Below are 20,380 nucleotides of genomic sequence, written 5' to 3'. Positions count from 1 at the left end.
AGCATTTGGAGAGGGAGAGCGGACTCTCCCCACTCTCGGCCGTACCAGGGCATTTGGGGGGCTATTTAATCCGTGATCTGGATTACTTCACTAAGGCTTAGACATTTCCATACACTTGTATTATATATGAGTATTGATATAATCAGCTTCCTTTTATTCAAGATACCTCACAATAGTCTCACCGATATTACCTGCAGAACAATTTTGCTTTATGTAATAAGAATGATATCGAAAATAGAATCATCACCTACATTTACTATGGAGATATTATATGAATAAGCAAATAATTGTCAATCAGATTACTGATTGTGTATTCAGTTGATATAATCCATTGTTAATTTATATTCGTTACATTTAGGTGAAATATTCTTGGTGAAATGACTATCGAAAATAATGTAGATTTTACTGGTAGTGAGAAGAAAACAGCTAATTGTTGCATTGTACCTGACAATCAAAAAAATTGTTCGGATTTGGCAAACCAACCACAGATGCTACATCGGTATCCCCTAACTCCATGTATGGGGCTACTACATTTAAAGTATAGAAAAGTCAACAATTGTAATTTGTCCTGCGAAAATGATCTCGATGTTGGCGCAGACAAAATTCGTCCTACTTGTGTTGATAAGACTCCGGTTGTTAATGATTACAGTGCAAAAGAATTGTTGAAACGATACCCAATTTTACCATATGAAAGTCTGTTAGAAAAAGAGAAGAATAAATGTCAAGATGTATTTAAACCCAGAAGACAAAGTTTATTGAATCGAATGATGCCAACAGTGAGACAACCAATAAAAGCTAGACATTCATTACATAATGCAAAGAACAATAATATATGTGAATCTGGAGAGTAAGTGTACTTATACTTTCTTCGACGTTTTACCTATTGAAGTCGGATAAACTACAGTTTACCCCTTAATGGGAATGGTGTTGATGAGTGATTAGATTTAATAATTATTAAACTCTATAATATATCAATGCATCCTACCTAACCGCAGTAATGCTGATCATTTAACACATCACATGGTTGTTAAACAGTATTACAATAGAGAGCCCAATTCATTTAAAAGAATGACATCTGAACCTATATCGTTGAGGGTTTGTAATTCATTTTTGGTTATGTAATACAAGTTACAGTAGTACAATAAGTGATAGACTCTCTACACCAGTTTGTTGTTCAGTAGTTATTTCTGTATATTATGATATTATGAAAGACATTATTTACCAAAAAGTATCAAATAGTGTTGAAATACTTACAAAAATCAAATCGATAATAATATAAACGACTAATTAATCGAAATCTAATAAGAAAATGTATCACTCATTTAATAAACGATGTACTACTATATCATTACATAATTGTATATTTATCATTCACTAAATCTTTGCAAATGTTCTGATGATGGATACAGAAATAGTTTTATGGTGATCGTGGATGCGCACTGCTGAGGAGTCCCAAAATAGGACGAAACGGCCGTGCAGTGCTTCCAGGTTTTCCATGGTGGTCTAGCTTCAATTGACTCGCGATCTTAACCATATAAAACTTTCGTAATTTATCGTATTGGATAAGAGTTCAAATGATGATCATTTTATTGTTAAGTTCTTTGAAATCCATACATGATTTTTATATTTAATGTCACATCAGATGTTAGTATAAACGGTCTCCATTAAAGAATATGTTGGCATGCAATCTTTCTTTTTTTGTATTTTACCACCATTCAAATTACTACTTCTATGAATTCAGTGTTCATCTTGTTGTGCTAATGAGGTATCGCAACTTGGACCGATATATATATATATATATATATATATATATATATATATATATATGACTTATCCTATGTTGTAGCTGACTGGCTGCTATGCTTCATTTTATTGTAAAAATATAGATTTAATTAATGAGTTATATTAAGATCATAATATAAATGGAGTTCGAAACAATGTGAGTTGATAAATGGTTAGAACAATGAAATAATGATGGCTAAAAGAAATAGGAATTCAGTGAATATTCCTAACAAAGGTTAAGAACTCAGTAGCTGAGTGGATAACGCGATGGCGTTTGAATCGAAAGATGCAGGTACATCCATCTGACGAGTCCCATATAGGACGAAACGCGCGTCCTGGATTCCACTACTAACCACTATCCATCTTTTCTTATAATGCTTGTGAATTACGGATATATCGAGGCAATACGCACAGTATGCACATATGCCAATAAGAGACTGACCAGTTGCAGTCCTAAGCATCAATGGGAAGATTCAAACAAACAATACTAAGTGAATCCAAAGGTTAAGTTATATTGTTTTATGTCCTTATATTAAATGATTTCTAGCTATTTAACAGTTATCAAAGGTAATACGCTTTATATCGCAAACTTTTATGATGCATATTTCTTCAGTTTTGTTAAGATCACAGGAGAGAAAAATCAACCAATTGTTATTCGAAATAATTCATGTCATGAAGAAGCAAAAATCTGGAATCAGGCTAAAAATCGTTTGTTAGAATCTAAAATTGCGCAGAATATTCCGGTTACATCTACAGAATATCAATATTCTACATGTAAAAGAACTAAAATTTGTACCGTTCCTGGTATGAAAAGACGATCCAGTATCGAGGATGCAGCATTATCTAGATCGAATGAACAGTATTTAAAATATGATAGACGTAAGTCAACAAACCTTGATAAATGTGACAATTTATAAAATCATCTACTTCATTTTACTGTTTCTAACGTACAGTATTCGATGAATCTTCTTTCCTTAAAGCTTTACAAACTACGGTAAAACGATCATGTACTGATGAATTCTGTAAAGTACAAAGAACTAACTATGAAAACAGGTAAGATATCTTACTACATGTGTGGAGCTGTCTAGCATTAAGATATTTTTAGTGATTTATATTATTGATAAACATTGTTGTTGAAGTCACATGACATATTTTCCATAAATTTATGTGTCCTAGAGATTTTATCCACGAAAATTCTCCCAGAACACATTATTGACATCCAAATAAGCACTGATTGTCGAATCGATTTTTTCACAAAATTTACTTATTTTTCTAATATATGGAGAAATGCATTATTTCAATTTGTTGGGAAACGAGTGAATAAAGTCCCATCTAAGAGAATCAACAACTCAACACATCCGAAAGATTATCACAATTTGTGTAGTGGTTCTCTTGAACAAACTCTCCGACAATATAATTTGAAACATGTTCCATATTGTTTTCTTCACGAATAGACTACCTTCTCATTACTACACTTCGTTTGTTTGTTTGTTATTTGTTATAAAACACATTCATTTCCTTGATTATACATGAGATTTGATCGGCATTATGGTTGTTCTTAATATAATAAGCTTCATTAACATTATCATTGTTTGAAAAGTTTCTAACTCTGTCACTACTTAATCATTATAGACATTGTAAGAATTTTGCATACAACAAGTCTCTCTAACTGTTATTATCACTGTTATTATAATCACTGACAAGCACACTTCACTCATAGAGAATATTGGTTATTTTGAAATGGAATTTAACGAGGACCTGATAACAATATGAGGGAGACGCAATGCTCTTCACTAGACCACCACTTCACTGGTTTAATTACCACCGATTTGATTAGACGATCTACAAGTTTGAAAATAATTGACACAAGTTGTTTGTAGTTGATTACGTCATGTTCTCTCTCACCTATCATTTCTCATCTAATATTTCATGTAGTGATGGTAGTAGAATGATGGAAAGTAATAATCAGTGGTGATAGATGTGAACTGAATTATTTTTCACAGAATTTGTTATTGTGAACATGAGAGATTTCGAGTAGATGAATTCAAGTGAATCCTGTTCATTGTGGAACGATTGATATTCTCTTCCCAACTCAGTCGAGTTATGATGATGTTGCAACAGTGGAGAATGATGTAGTGGTCAATTACACAAGAATTCTATATCGAAGACAATAGTGATATAATAAATGTAGGATTACCAAAGATAGTTTCTGAGTGAGTTGATAGTGAAAATAATAATGTTCCCTTTAATATGAATATAGGATGTACTGGACAGTGTTTATTCGTGCGTTTAATATATGAACATATGAATTCATTGCTGACTAATATTTTCAACAAAACATCAACTGATATGACCATCCACAATGGAATTCTTGAAAAGTCACTTTACTTACTTCATGTGCCCAGTAGATACATTTGAATTTGATTTCTGCTAAACTTGGTGACTGGTCAATTTCAGGATGCACTGTTTGATTGTCAGCATTTGTTTCATCCATTAAACGAAATAAAACTCAATGTAGTGTTTAATTAGTTGATTATGAAATAGTTCGAACTCGCTCCGATAGGTGATAATCATTGACATATCAAATGACCAGTTAGATACATTATCAGTCACTCACAATAAATGACATGTTCATTCATCCTTTCTTAGATGAATTTCATATTAAGCTGATCATGCAGATAAGCTCACCTTATATTATTTAATTGTATTTTTTTCAATTTGTCCACTCGTTAGATATATCTATCAGTCATCAGATGCAGTGAAAAATACGACTATATGCACGTGTGGAATTCAGTCGAGTGGTTCACTTCTCATCACCACCTCCTCAATACCATCATCACCATCTATATCAACTTCCTCAGTTCCTTCAGCCAAACGACAAAGTCTTCCTTTGAAAAGTAGGAGATGGAATAAAGTAGCGTCAAAGCAATTCTCTCGTCGTTTTAGTACTGGAAGTGTGAGTTCTGTACAATCTTCGACTGAATATCTAAACAGTGAGAACGATAGTGTGCATGCGCAAAATCCACTTTTGAAAACAGCACTTCAACAGAGTTCTAGTATATTTCGAGGAATCAGGAAGTCTGCACAACAAACGATCAGTAATATTTGCAAAGTAATGAAATATTCTAATCCCAATATATCACTTACTTCAAACAGTTCATATCACAATGTTGATCACTCAAATCAACCATTCATCTCTAAGTCGAACTCATTCAAGCGACACACCGAACACTTGCCTCATTCTGATTCACTACGAAATACTTCATTCACAACAGAATACTCATATGAATTAAATAAAATCTCAGTTGAAAAGAATGGTGAAATGATAGTTTCGGATGATAGTTGTCAATGTGTACCAACTGTTCGATATGTCATATTGTCACGACGTGAATTTGATGAGTCATTTGGTTTATTTGTAATCAAATCAGAACAAGGTAAGACATAGATGAATGAAATCATTTTGATTTATTGACAAAACTCACTGAACTGAATTTTGAAACAATAGATATCAATAATCTGTTAGATATATAACGTTAGGTAGAATGAATGCATTTGCAAAATGTAGAGAATGGTAAAAGTAATAAATAGTTTTAATATTGTGGTGTGGGTTATTTATATCCACATAAGTAGTATGTAACGACGGTCGGGCATTAGATGTATTTCAGTAGAAGATCAATAACGAAAGAACGGGAATGAAGCGCAATTCGTATGCAAGTGCATGAACAATATTAATCAAAGACGATAAACTGATATTTACAGAAGGAATGGTCAAGATTGAGTCAATTGATTAATAGTTTCCAAATTAACTGTTTACTATATGGTTGTCAAATTTTAGTGAGATAGTCTGTAATTTTGTGCTAAAACACATTCGATTGTCTCCCCCTTTACTTGTTCACCACAATATCATTTGAAGTATTAATGCGAGCGAGTATTACTGTCAATGAATAAAAATATGATTCCATTTGTAGTTTTCCGTTACTATTTTCATTATCAGTAGTTTCCAATAATTTCGATGTTTTGTAATTCTTATATAAAATAAACAATTATATCCGGTTATCAAATCTTTAAAATAGATAAACAGTGATGTGTCATTATTATAATGTATAACCAGAAGGGGTTTTGTAGAGATTTCAGTATTTTCATAGTTGAAATCATGAGTTAATTGAAGCTAGACCACCATGGAAAACTTGGAAGCACTGGACAGCTGTTTCGTCCTATTGTGGGGCTCTTCAGCAGTGCGCATGCACGTGGATTGGTTGAAGCTAGACATTAACACCATTGTATGATGGCTCAGTGGTCTAGAGGTTTAATGCTCTGGCGCGAGACTGGTAGGTCCTGGGTTCGAGTCTCATGAGGCGGGATCGTGGATGCGCACTGTTGAGGAGTTCCGCAATAAAACGAAACGGCTGTCCAGTGCTTCCAGGTTTTCCATGATGTTCTAGCTTCAATTGACCCATGATTTCAAATATGAAAATTTTATATAAATTTTGTTGTTACCTAGTTATTTCACATTTTCTCCTCGTTTTTTTTCTCTTTTCCAGGTTATCGTATTACACGTTTATCAGAAAAATTAAAACAAAATAATCAATTACATATTGGTGATGAAATTATTCAAATTAATGGAATTCATTGTAAACAATTAAATATTTATAATTTACAAAAATTATTTCATAATAATCAATCAATTATTTTAACTTTTATTGATTCATCGAATGATATGTCAAATTGATTTTTAATATTGATATGATCGATATTTTATATTAGCTTATCTTCCTACCTTCTTTGAATATAATGAAATGTAGTATGTATAATAAGTAAGAAAATGTACTTCCTCTCTATACACAAGATAAAAGCTGGATTTTAATAATGTGGCATCATCAAATATCTTAATTGTATAGATTTTTTAATTTTTGATTATCAACTTTGTATTGATTTATTGATCTATCTATCTATCTATCGATTTTTCTGATTGATTTGATTTATTTTTTTTTTTAATTTTTTGAATTGTATACACAAATAAAAATAGATTTATTCAAATAAATTTGCCTTCTTTGTTTACTTTAATCATGTAAATTTTACTATTACTGATATTGTATAGTCAAGTTTTCATAGTTGATTAACATCAGTTGAAGAATAATTGGTAATTAGTTTCAGTTAGACTTCTTTATTTTTTTCACATTGAATCGATAGTTTTCTCTGTTTAGAAGTAGATTGATGTATAGTATACATTAATATACAGTTCCATCAGTTTATTAATGAGTATTCATTATCACAAATGCTATTATTTTACTGTTGTAAGTGATCGACAGGAATGTCTGATTTTAGATATTAAGCTACCTAACTTTTGTCACCAAGGCATATATATATGGTATCTCGTTTATTTTATTTATTTGAACACAAATATTGGTACAAGGAGACACCAGATATATATGCACCACACAAATCTCATTTGATTTATGTGAGGGTTGTGACACTGTCCAGGTGTCCAAACTGAAACAGGTGGTTTTCTTAAGGGGCCACACCCGAAGCCTTTGACCTAAAGGTCTGATCCACAAGGCAGTGGAGCATTGTGAGGAGATGCGGTTCCATGGTATCCGGTGATCAACGATTGATTCATACACTATTTATTCCTTCAGGATACTGGATCCCATAAACACCATTGGTTTGGAATCAGGGTTTTCCAACTCCCCTAGGTGAACTTTCCGTGTCCACCAACCCGGTTAAAGCGCCGGACATTCGCTTTTCGTCCTCTCACTTTTGTGAACAACACCTCCGCCACGAGAAGGCAGTGAGTAGGACTTCCATGATATAGACGATATATATGCTTGGCCATGTGAGAGCATTTCGAGTGGTAGAGCGGACTCTTACCACTCTTCGCCGTACAAGGGCATTTGAGGGCACATATATATGGTATCTTGAGCGTAGTTATGTTCCTATTTAGGATCCAAACTCACACAGTGCTGTTCCAAATTAACCGAAATTACCTCTGCTCTTCAGTAATATTGATATTTTCACAGTAAATCGACATATTGTAATAGATATATATCATATTTGTCTAGACCTTGAAGACGATTAAAGCTTAGCTCTAGGATGTCCTTCAGATTATTTACGACGATTTGTCATTACAAACATAGAGTATGAGTTATTATTTAGATTACTTGTCACAACACACTTTAATCGACATAAATTGGTGAGAATTAAGAAATTGACCAGTAGTTTCTTCTCATTCATCAATCAGTGAGATTGACTTAAACCTCCGTAATCTTTGTATTTCACATACAAAATGAAACAAATATGTTCATGTAAAGATTGGAAAACCTTGTATTAGGCAGAAAGATACAGATTTCTTTTTGAAAAAATTACATACTCTCTTTAATTTTTGAGTAGAATAATGGATTATGAACAAATAACATTCGATTTACAATACAATTTTGATGATGATGATGATGGATGACAGAGGTATACTAAAATTGCATGATGAATTGCAGTATTATAACGGTTTTAAATTTGAGGTTTACCAAGAATGATTATTATACTTTGTGTTGCTATGTAAAAACTGCACAATTAAATAAGGTAGCAAACATCACTGCAAAATATCAAGGAAATTAGTTTTTAAGCTTTATGATAAGTAGAAAAAAATTATGGGCGTTCAGCGAAGAAATTTTCTCTTTTAGACGATATTAGTTACCCAAGTTTTACTATAATGGAAAGTTTAAATTTATAAGTTTAATTAAATAATTATTCCATGATTTCCATATGTAAATCTGTAGCAATAATTGAATATTAAGTTTACTTAAACTAGTAAGCTACTTTCTGATTTATGTACCATTCAGTGAACAATGTTTATGTGACTTGACTTAAAGTAGGTTTCTTGATTTGACAATACATCTTAAATGTAAATTACACGGGATTATTCATTTCGCTGAGGTTACAGTATATACGCTGAAAATATTGTTTTAATCATCCACTTAATTCAGTTTGTTAAAAAGTATCTCATGACTAATATGTTTAATAGTTGAATTCATCAGTTTACACAAGATAGACAATCATTGAAAACCTGGAAGCAGTGGATGGCAGTTTCGTCCTATCGCGGGACTCATCAGCAGTGCTCATCAACGAACCCACCCCACGGGATTCAAACCTAGGAACCCTAACCACTGAGCAGGCATCCAAGGGTGTTAATGTGTAACTTCAATCAATTCACGAAGTTAAGCAACCATCTTCCATTGTCTGAGGTAGATACATATCTCTTCCTGACATGGACTAACTCCACTGGACACGGCTTCTCACTAGGACTCCGAGAATGATCGCGCGATATCATGGATCGGTTGAAGTTAGACATTAACTTATGTCTGTCGACATAAGTAGCATACACCACATAAGTACAGTTGTTCAACATAAACTTATAGGCTCTATCCATAGGTTAATTGTTTTTTAGGTATTACATTAACTACATAGGATTTCACTAAATTAGTTACATGATGGTGATGTGTATATAATTTACTCAAAATGGACAAATTTCGACCATTTGGAGATAAGTTGATTTACTACGAATATTTCAGGGGGTTTTTTGTTAAGAATTATAAGGTAGTAAATACTGATAAACTGAATCAATAGAAGACAAAATATGAACAAAATTCCTATGTGTATTTAGTAGTTAATTAGTCGAATTGAATATAGTATAATCAGTAGACTTATAGATGTATTTACTTATTCAACATTAAAACATCCATTCCTACATTTTCAACATTTCTGTAACATTTTTATATATCCTTGAAATCATGAGTCAATTGAAGCTAGACCACCGTGGAAAACCTGGAAGAACTGGATGGCAGTTTCGTCCTATTGCGGGACTCCTCAGTAGTGTGCATCCACGATCCCGCCTCACGAGATTCGAACCCAGGACCTACCAGTTTGTAACACACTATGATTTTTCGACTGGAGGTCTCTTTAAGATGATATATATCCAATCAAATTCTACACTCATAAACTCATTAATAATTAAGTGAATGATTATTGTCTTTTTATTTAGATAACATGAGATATTTTGTGTTCAAACAGATTTAACTGTTGATATGAAATGTTGGTCAAAGTTCAAAGAAAAAATTTACACTATAAGAAATTGAACCAGAGTTATCTAATATCTTTTTTAAACACCTATTCACTAAATAGAATACTTTGTTAATATTGCTGTAAAAAGACATTAAGTAAACGTCCTAGTTATGACTCGTCAACTGGGTTTTCCTACCTCCTACTGTTAATTTTTACATTGGCTCTGGAGTCCAGTATTTCGTGCTTTAAACGGCAACGTGTTATAGCCTGAGCTTCTTAACCTGAATAACTACTCACTCATTCAATAGGTATAATGTTTTTATCATTATTGGTAAAGGTTTAAAGTAAAGAGTTTCAGGTTTGAGTACTATTGTTTACATCAGTTGTGGGATGGTGTTACATTTATCTGAAGAGACTGTTGCAGGACAAAAACGTGTTCTGGATTCCACTGCTGTCCACAATTTGATGATTTAAACAAAAAATATCCAGTATAAGTTCCCAATCTTTTATTTATTAAACTTTTCCAATCTCTTCCAACAGAATTTTTTCATTTCCGCCCACTTCTTTAAAGTGAATAATATTATGAATCAGATAAAATTTATTATCTACTGTTTGACTATGAGATTCAATAACTCTTTCTATAACTGAGGTTAAGAATGATCAGTTATCTTCAATGATAAATGTGTCTAGATGAAAATTAGATCTAATATAAGGGTTTAATAATGAATGATCTGAATAAGAATATTCTATTACTTAACTTCAAAAGACATTTAAACAACTTCCGGTAACATTGTTATTGTTCAATGTGATAGACTAAGTGTGCTAATGCTCTAATTCGAAGAAATTAATCATTGTTCATCTGGAATTATGGATAATGTACCTTGTGTGTGTGTGTGTGGAGATTTAACATTTTCATAGTAGGTCCTGGGTTCGGATCTCGCGAGGCGAGGTCGTGAATGCATACTGCTGAGAAGTCCCACAATAGGACGAATTGGCCGTCCAGTGCTTCCAGGTTTTCCCTGGTGGTCTAGCTTCAATTGAATCATGATTTCAACTATGAAAATACTTAATTTCCACAAAACCCCTTGTACTTATGAACTTACAATGTAAACACAAGTTAAAGTAACTCAAAATCACAAGAACTATGTTTTCACATGGGTTGATGGATTAAAATGATTGACAAGATTTTCTGCACTTAAGTTTCAAGTTAGCTGATACTCCTTAGACTGAAAAGATATGTGATAACGTCTCTGACGGTGATACTGAGTTTTGTACGTTCCAATTCCATAGAAGAAATCAGTCAGTTCAAAATAAAAGAAACGCCCTGCTGACAAGCGTCAATTAGAAAAAAGCTTAAGAGCTTCTTATTGATTCCTTTGAACCACCAACAAACACAAAGTGATAAAGTGATGGCAATTATGATTACTAACTCGTCTGTCTGACAACGAAGAAGCGAATATACTGCTCAGTAGTTAACTCTGTCTTCATTTGTGGCCGAGAAGCATGACCCTTAAAAGCAGAGGAGAATAGTAGATTTCTATTATTCGATTATAGATGTCTTTGATACACTGCTTGCTTATGTTAGGATTATCGAGTGAACAATGTTACGGTTAGATAGAAGATATTAGGGAAAGATAACGAATTGGTCGATAAGTTCTTTAAATCATCATCGACTGAGGTGGTCTGTACATATAATAAGTATATCCAGACACTGTCTGCTCCGAAATTGGATGCTGGCTGGTATAAGCATAAGCTGAAAGAAAGATGGGGAATAGTTTCGGTTATATCGTGTGAGTGCGTGCCCTATTTAATATACGACGTGATAAGACCGCCAATCAGAGAGGAGTGGATTATCGATTGAAACAGTGACACACAAAACCTGTACGAGCAGTCTTGAGTACTTATCAGTCCTGCTATCTGCCTAGCCCAGACAGTTAAGTCCAGAACACCAATAACAGTCTCTGCAATATGGATCATGATTCTCAAACATACTGAGTTTATATACCAAACAAACAGACCACACTGTACCATAAAATAAAAAATAATATTTGTACAAGACTTGGCCAAATGTGGCTGTGAGTAGAGGGAACAGTAATTAAAGACCGTGTATAACTCAGGAATGGTAAATCGTACAGTAATAGTCTATGGGTCAAAATAAAGCTCATAATAAAAGGAACATGAATATGAATAGTTTGGTTAATCAAGAATTATACAATAGGAAATATACGTATCATATTGGTCCATAAACAGTTCTCAAAGTTACCATTCATAAATCTCCACGGGATATAACAGTTTTATACAACTAAGTATCCTACCTGAATTACCATCTTAATGCAATACCATAGACAATTTGGTGATGAACAAAAACTTTCTACTGTTGATTTTCTTACTATCAAAGCTAGTGGAAAATTGATATGTATTAATGAATTGACCCATAAACTTGCATTTATCAAACAATTGTTATCTTTTAATTAGTCGAACATGTAAACATATCCAAATCATTTTCCATTGATAGTTTGTTTGTTCATGAGTTTGATCCTACTGTAGCTGTTAATAAATCCCCAAAATCAATAGCTCTGTAAGTGTTCGACATTGGATGCTGACCACATTAGTTTTAGTGGACCTATTTAGTTGAAGTCGCTCAGTCATGAATCTGCACCAGATTACGTTTTAGAACGGCGTGCGCAACATCTCCTACGATCATTAGCCAGATTAGATCAGTCACTTCTCGATATATTGATAACCCATCAAATATATCTTCCAACCTCCTCACTTCTGACTTTTGATTTTACTGGGTGGGCGCGATTCGATTATAGGTGCTACTGGTAAAGTGTTGTCAAACTACAATACCTGTGGTATCTTCACTACTATTATAAAATAGTACAAGTAATATATTTAACTGATTAAAGAGGTTAAACAGAATGTAACTTCTAAATCTCTACTAAGCTGATAGGAAGATTGTGTTATATGAGTAGTTGATTATAACACAATGTAATTGCTTGATTATCAACATCTAGTTTTAAAGATTCATTCAAAATAACACAGTAAGTACTGCTAGCCCACTATCCATCTTGCTTATAATACTTGTGATTTAAGGTTATATCGAGGCAATACTCACAGTATGCATATATGCCAATAAGAGATTGATCAACTGCAGTCCTAAACATCAATGGGAAGATTCAAACCAATAGTACCAAGTGAATTTAAACTTCACTCAATTGTACAATCAAGTGGCTATCAGGATTCAGTAGCTGAGTGGATAACGCGATGGCGTTTGAACCGAAAGATACTGCGTTCGAGTCCCAGAGTGAACATCAACTCTGGAATGCAGGTACATCCAACTGACGAGTCCCAAATAGGACGAAACGCGCATCCTGGATTCCACTATTAGCCACTATCCATCTTTACTTACAGTAAGTATTATATTATTAAAAATAGATTATCAAGTCATGCGTAAGTACGATTCAGTTTGTATTGAATTATATATATATATCTCCTCAACTTTAGTAACGATGAAAAACTTCAAAGAAACTGAATCACAATAAAAATAAAAGATTCATATTCAATTGGTTTGACAACTGATTGTTCTCAAAGAAATTACATTCAAACTTTACCTTTAAAATCATATCAGCTATTAAATGATCTATATACCATATAGTAAGTAGTTATTTTAGTTACCTTTTCTAGATTCAGTGAAAACAATCATTTAAATAATAAGTTGATGAAAAACAAAAAAAAATTTATCAGAAGGGGGGGGTTCTGTGGAGATTTTAGTAATTTTATATAGTTTAGAACATCAGTCAATTGAAGTTAGGTTTTCCATGGTGGTCTAGTAGCTTCAATCGACTCATGATCTCAACTATATAAAAAAGAAATTCAATAAATTTTCACCATATGATTAATGTTTTTTTTTTGTGTGGATTTAATCGATTTTATTACTATCCCTTCCTCCCTAGTTAAACAAATTTTTTTTGTTTTTTCCCAGTGAAATCAACAATGATTGTGTTGACATGTAACTTAAATTGGTCATGTGTAAAAAGAAAACAAACAAACAAACAAACAATCTAACCTTAAATTAGATCAATTTCGAAGTTAAATGATGAATAAAGCTTTGATGAAGGGACTAATGAAAGACATGAATTGTGTCTATGTTTGTTATCAATCAACTGGAATATTCATATAATCATATAAAGAAATGATAAACAACTTGTTGAATACTATGATTAAATCTTAATAAAATAAATAAAATGTCAATAAATAAGGGTAAATAGTCAATATAACATCTAATTTGTATAAAATCAACTTAATGATAGGTATGTTCATTGTTTACAAGTGAAAGAAAAAAACAAACAAACAAAATGATCGAACATATTAAAAAAATATCTGAGGAGTTAACAGATAAAGATTAGTGACTGGCTATATGAGGTATTTCCTGGAGTTCTAGTGAGGAGCAGTAACCAATGGAGTTCAACTAGGTCTGTTGGGAGATGTCAACTCATTGAAGACAATTGGTGAAATGGTTGCTCAATTTCGTGGATTGGTTGAAGTTAGACATTAACACCGTTGGATATCGGCTCAGTGGTCTAGAGGTTAAGTGCTCGCGCGTGAAACTGATAGGTCCAATATTGTGCATATATTTTTTTATCGTATAATTGTTAAATAACTAAACTATTCATATTTATGTCCCCCTTATTATAAGCTTTATTTTAAACTATAAACTATTGTTATACAATTTACCATTCATGAATTACACTCAGTCTATTAATTACTGTTCCCCCTATTTACAGCCACATTTGGCTAAATCTTGTACACATGTTATTTTCTATTTTATGGTGCGATGTGGTCAGTTTGATTGGTATATAAACTAAGTATGTTTGAAATACAAGGATTCATATCGCAGAGGCTGTTCTAGACTTAATTGGCTGGGCTAGGCGGAAGCAGGAACGATAAGCATTCTAGACTGTTCGTACGGTTTCGTGTGTCACTGTTCCAATCGATAATTCGTTGCCCTCTGATTGGCGGTCTTATGACGTTATACATTTAACAGGCTATCCACTCGGTCACAAGTTATAACAAAAAGACAGTACACTAAATGTCAAATGTACAAAGACATAAAAACTGACAAATGGAGTATTAGGATATATATTTTTGATGAATAATATTCAAATTAGTAATAGATAACGGATAACTACAAACTAATGGGAACATGAATTAATCATTATTTCTGTAACTAACAATGCAGTTCGAGTTTGAAAATTACATTCAGACAACTCGATTAACAAAAATAATCTACAATATTCTATGCTAACCAAATGACAGTAGGTATTTTGATTGAAGTATTCAGATTTCAACCACTTGGTCACAGGTTGGAATTCACTTCCAACCACATTAAGTTTATACAGATTTGTAGTTTGACTGAAATTATCCACAACGCTCGCATGTTCACTAAAAGTATAATAGCTGGCAATTTCTGATTCTTTTCCCTCTTTAAGTATATAAGAACTGCACATTGTAGTATAATTTTCACTAGAGATTTGAGTCCAAGTAATCGGAGTTATCTGTAACTGCGTGGTTTGAACATGTTCAGCGTAGCGCAACCCGCAAATACCGAATAAAAACATGAATATGATAAACGTTTAGGCTTGAAACGGAATTATTAATGAAGATGACACTCATACACCAAATAAACAAAAGTATAACCAAAACTTATTATTACTACACACTTAGTGAACATGAAAGCGCTACTGATAACCTTAGCCATACAGTTTTGTTTGATTCAGTCAGTCTGATGGTATCATAAGTCCTTATATGAATAATGTGACTCAGAATTGAATACTTAAACAAATATCAATACCAATTAATATCGGTTTCACTGATCTAACTTACCCAAGTATTCATTAGGAATACAGACAATATTTAGTAAGATGGTTGGACGGAGTCAGTAGAAAACCCTGTCAGTCGCCGTCTCAAGAACTCAGTGGTAACGGTTTAAACTGTGAAGCTGAGTGACACGAGTTAAAACCCTACAAGACGCGCCAATCCCCTTAAGATTTAGAGTAATCCCCACTGACGAGCGTCACTTGCCACAAAACCTTAGTTCAAGGTTTCCTGCTGGCTACTTCTAACCAGCTAACATAGAATAGGAGATATTAAATCAGTGAGACTGGTACCAACATTACATCTTGATCTATTGAATCCGATCAGCAGTAAGGACTAGATGAACATAATATTGGCAACTACTCAGTGAGGTGATATCATATTAGTACTTCTAAATTAATACTTCAATGTTGCGTAGTTCATGCCAATAAACTTATTATTTTGAGCACAAGGATAAAAAAACAACTCCAAATTCACTAGATATTCGCAGCAATCGAAATAATTTAACTAAATGAACTGGATACAAGAAAATATCTGGTTAACGCATCCTATCCTAATATCTGGCCTAGTTTGATCAATGTTACGTAAGTTTGTCGTTGAATATACGTGGTATTTCTTCTTAGAGAAATGATGACGTTAATCCTTCAGATACTTTTATTCAGAAAAGTAATTACATAAAGTTTGAATAACCTATTTTATTTATCGAAAAATATATCCAACTGAAGTCAATCTTGAAAGAACTGTAAAACATTGTTAAATGGTGAAAACAGTGAATAATAAATGCCTATTCTTTCCCATTAAATATTTCTGTAATTATCGCGTTTTGTTTCATACTGAGAACTTTACCGAAACTCTTGATTAACCTTCTTGAGTATTTAGCTTCAATGAAAATAATGTCTACTAATTAGATCGAGATCAATCAACTAATAATTTAAGTGAAACATTTAATTGGTACTGAAAATTAAAGGTGAGGAAGAAGATAGGTTGTGTTGTGATCCCATTCAGTGATGCCCTGGATACCAGACTGATGTTGGAACACCTAAGTTCAAAGACGTGACTGTCTGGTCAGTATCTTGGAGGCTCCTGGTTTGTTTTACTTCATGGCTACTATGGTAAAGCTTAGTTACTAGATAGCATTCTTTTGTGCTGGTCACCTTTTCTGTATTCTATGGTTAAATGAACATTTATATAATCAAAAGAAATCTTCACAGCTCTATATTGATTTTCCGAAGCACTAATAAGAGGAAATACTCGTAAAATGTCCTTTTAACGTATAACTTAGATTTGATATAATTCTAAAAACGAATTGATGGAGTCATCGCTAGGACCTATTCTGGCTGGATGTTTAATTGTCAAACTGTAAGATACAATAATTCGATCACCAACCGATAACATCCATTTATATAAGAAATAGATAGATCATACGTTAATCATTTATGACGATAATAAAGACCTCATTGTCATCTTGTATGAGTTTAAAAAGTGTCACCATTTTACAATGGAATCAAAATATAATCAGCCAGGTTCACAAATAAAAATCTGAGACCAAAAATGCAACTTAAAAGATCACCCACAGTACCAAAGAAGAGTTTCTTCATGGACAGTGATGTTTAAAAAGTATTGGATCAGAAGTTCTGAGAAACTGACTTCCGAAATCTTTAGGGAAAACATTGTTTGCCTAAGCCTCACGTTGTTTTTACCAGATGGCCTCTGATTCTTGAACGGTAAAGTAAAACTCGCTGCCAGTAACATCAATGTAGATCCGAGTTTACTTGCTTCTGTAGGCCAGGTTAAATTGCAGATACAAAACGAGTACTTCTTGAAGTATCTTCAAGGATTATTCTGGATGGCTTTTACAAGGGAAATGTAGGATAACCAACAGCTCAATTCTGATCACATTGCTCAGAAAGAGTTAAAATCAAAACACCATGTGTAGCAGATGATTTAGCGATTCCGGAATTCAAGACTGAACTCTGTGAGCGAAGGCATTCTGTAAGATTTTTCATCTAACTATAAACCTAACACTCCTAATTGCTCATGGAAGTAAGCTGTTATTGCCCCCAAATGCCCTGGTACGGCCGAGAGTGGGAAGAGTCCACTGTCCCTCTCAAAATGCTGTCACATGACCACGCGTATATAGCCTCTGCCACAAAAGTCCTACTCACTGCCTTCTCGCACCAGGGGTGTTCTATACGAAATTGAGAGGACGAAAAGCGAATATCCAGCGCTTTGATCGGGTTGGTGGACACGAAAAGTCCATCTAGGGGAGATGGAAAACCCTCATTCCAAACCAATAGTGCTTATGGGCTCCGGGATCCTGAGGGAACAAATGGCGTATGAACCAATCGTTGGTCACCAGCTACCATGGGACTGCATCTCCTCACGATGCTCCACTGCCTTGTGGATTGGATCGTTAAGTCAAAGGCTCCGGGTGTGGCCCCCTAAGAAAACCACCTGTTCCAGCACCTGGGCAGTATCACAGCCCTCACACAAATCAAATGAGATTCGTGCAGCGCATATGTATCTGGTGCTTCGTTGTACCAATATTTATGTGTTTAAATAAATAAATAAAAATCAACAAAGTTCAAATACAGTCAAACATTGAGACAGTCGTAACTCACTGGTTTAAGGACTTGATTTTCAACCAGACTGTCACAAGTTCGAAGATGGATTAGTTATTGAAGCCTCTGTAATTAGGTACTATCACTATACCTTTTACATTAAGTCTAGCTCATAACCTAGTATTCAAAAATGTTGGCGGACGAAATCTAAACGTTAAATTCTTATCAGACGAAGGAAGTGATAAAATATTAAGTTGATTTTGCAAGAAAACAATACATTAGTAAGACATACATTCATCTATTGAGAGGATTGAATCGATTGACTAATGATCTACCTCAACTTCCATCCATACAACTGAACCCAAAAAGCCAAACCCAATTTTCAAGGAAAGAAAATTGGTACACTCGGCATATCATTTCAAGCAGAAACGGTGAGAGATGCTTACGGATGTACGTTTTTGGTCAGGACTTAGCTTGACTTCTTAAGGAAACAGGTATATACTATTAATCGAATATCTGACTAAATTTTCTGAGGTATTTACATTAATCTTTAAAATCTAGTTAGTCAACAACAGTTTCCATTCACTCTTGGTTTTATAACTCAAATTATAGGTTGGGATTGTATATGAGAAGAATGTATATCGGCATCAGACGACCGCAGTACATAACAAACGACAACTGAGTTTTGTATGCCTAAAGAAGTAAAACTCCAAAAATCTTATGGTTAGTAAAATAAATTGTCTCATGATGACATTTTTTATTTTAAGCAAGATGTTAACATGACATTAAGAGTAAACATATACAAAGAGAAAAAAATAAATACAGTGAAAGCGATAGTTTTATAAGTTCATCTATGAAGTTAAATAATACCTACAGTAGATACACAAACTTTATATATATATATATATGGAACGAGTAAAATATTAATTTCACATGATCAATGATCTTGCTACAAATGCTTTTTAGATTTTTTCATATAACAACGATTTACACGAGACTGACTAGACGACACGGTTGGCTTGGAATAAAATATAACAGAAAATAGGAAGTACATTTGAATAATCGCAGCTAGAAATAGGAACCAATGAATAAAAATATCAAAGATATCATCTTCAGGTGGAGAAGGAAATGATTGTTCATCGATAGACATGTGTTGGAATTCCACTGAATGAAAGTTCAATTGTCGTTAAATTTACATAACAAAAATATTAATCTTATGACGATTTTAACAACAGAAGAGAATTCATTGATCTGAATGATTCCGAATCCTGGTAATGAAAGAAATAAAGATAAATGAAGCTAACATTTGGCTAAATATACGGTACTTTATACATCAGATCTACCAAATCATTACCGCAAAATTCATCATCTTTCTATGAAATTAGAACTAACTGTTAGTGAAGAGAATGATTAAAAAACAAGACATAATGGTGAAGTGAATAGTTTATGTGTCCCAAATGAAAATTCATGTGAGAGAGTAAAAAAAACTTACAGCACGAAATAAATGATTGGTCAACTTGGATCAGTAATTTTTTCGATCTGGTTGATTTTAAACTTAACGCACATTGTAGTATTCATATCCTTAGCTTAGGTAGTCATACATATTATTGAACGCTAAAAACTATTCAGAATCAGAATAATGACAAAACCGTCATGTTGATCAGTGTCAAAATTTTAATTAAAATTTTATCGCAGAATGAAACTTCGGTGAACAGACTAATAAATAAGCAAAAAAATACATCGGAAAATACCCGAAACTCCCATTAATAAAATGACTAAATCTTATTAGAAGTATGAACTCATTTGTTCATAATGATATGTGAATGTGCTATCAAATTAATTACAATAGATCACTATTTGCAACATTGTCAGAAGCATAAACAACAAATACAAATGAACGGCGTAAAATGAGCACATACTATACGCTAAACTGAGGAAATACGTGGATGACACTCAATAATGAAAACAACTCATTAAAGAGGGACTGATCAACAATGATGTGAGTTTAAACGATGTTTAGGCAACTAATTTCCCACCACTTTTAGAAAGATGTGACAAGAAAGAAACCACAGTTTACACATTTTATCATAAAGACATGTAACAGCTAG

At 33.2% G+C, this 20,380-nt stretch overlaps 1 protein-coding gene across 1 annotated transcript; it reads left to right on the top strand.

The window, feature by feature from the left end:
• Window positions 1-377: 377 nt before the first annotated feature.
• Window positions 378-19,651, top strand: Smp_137690 (hypothetical protein; the record flags this gene model as incomplete). Its single annotated transcript, XM_018795539.1, has 5 exons — window positions 378-847; window positions 2,396-2,661; window positions 5,088-5,216; window positions 6,324-6,413; window positions 19,611-19,651. The coding sequence occupies 5 exons, from the start codon at window positions 378-380 to the stop codon at window positions 19,649-19,651; spliced, it is 996 nt and encodes a 331-aa protein (XP_018649842.1).
• Window positions 19,652-20,380: the final 729 nt, after the last annotated feature.

This window comes from Schistosoma mansoni, chromosome 2 (assembly GCF_000237925.1).
Source record: "Schistosoma mansoni strain Puerto Rico chromosome 2, complete genome".
In the NCBI taxonomy this organism is placed as follows: domain Eukaryota; kingdom Metazoa; phylum Platyhelminthes; class Trematoda; order Strigeidida; family Schistosomatidae; genus Schistosoma; species Schistosoma mansoni.
Note: the sequence above shows the minus strand (reverse complement) of the source record. Positions and strands in the feature narration are given on the sequence as shown.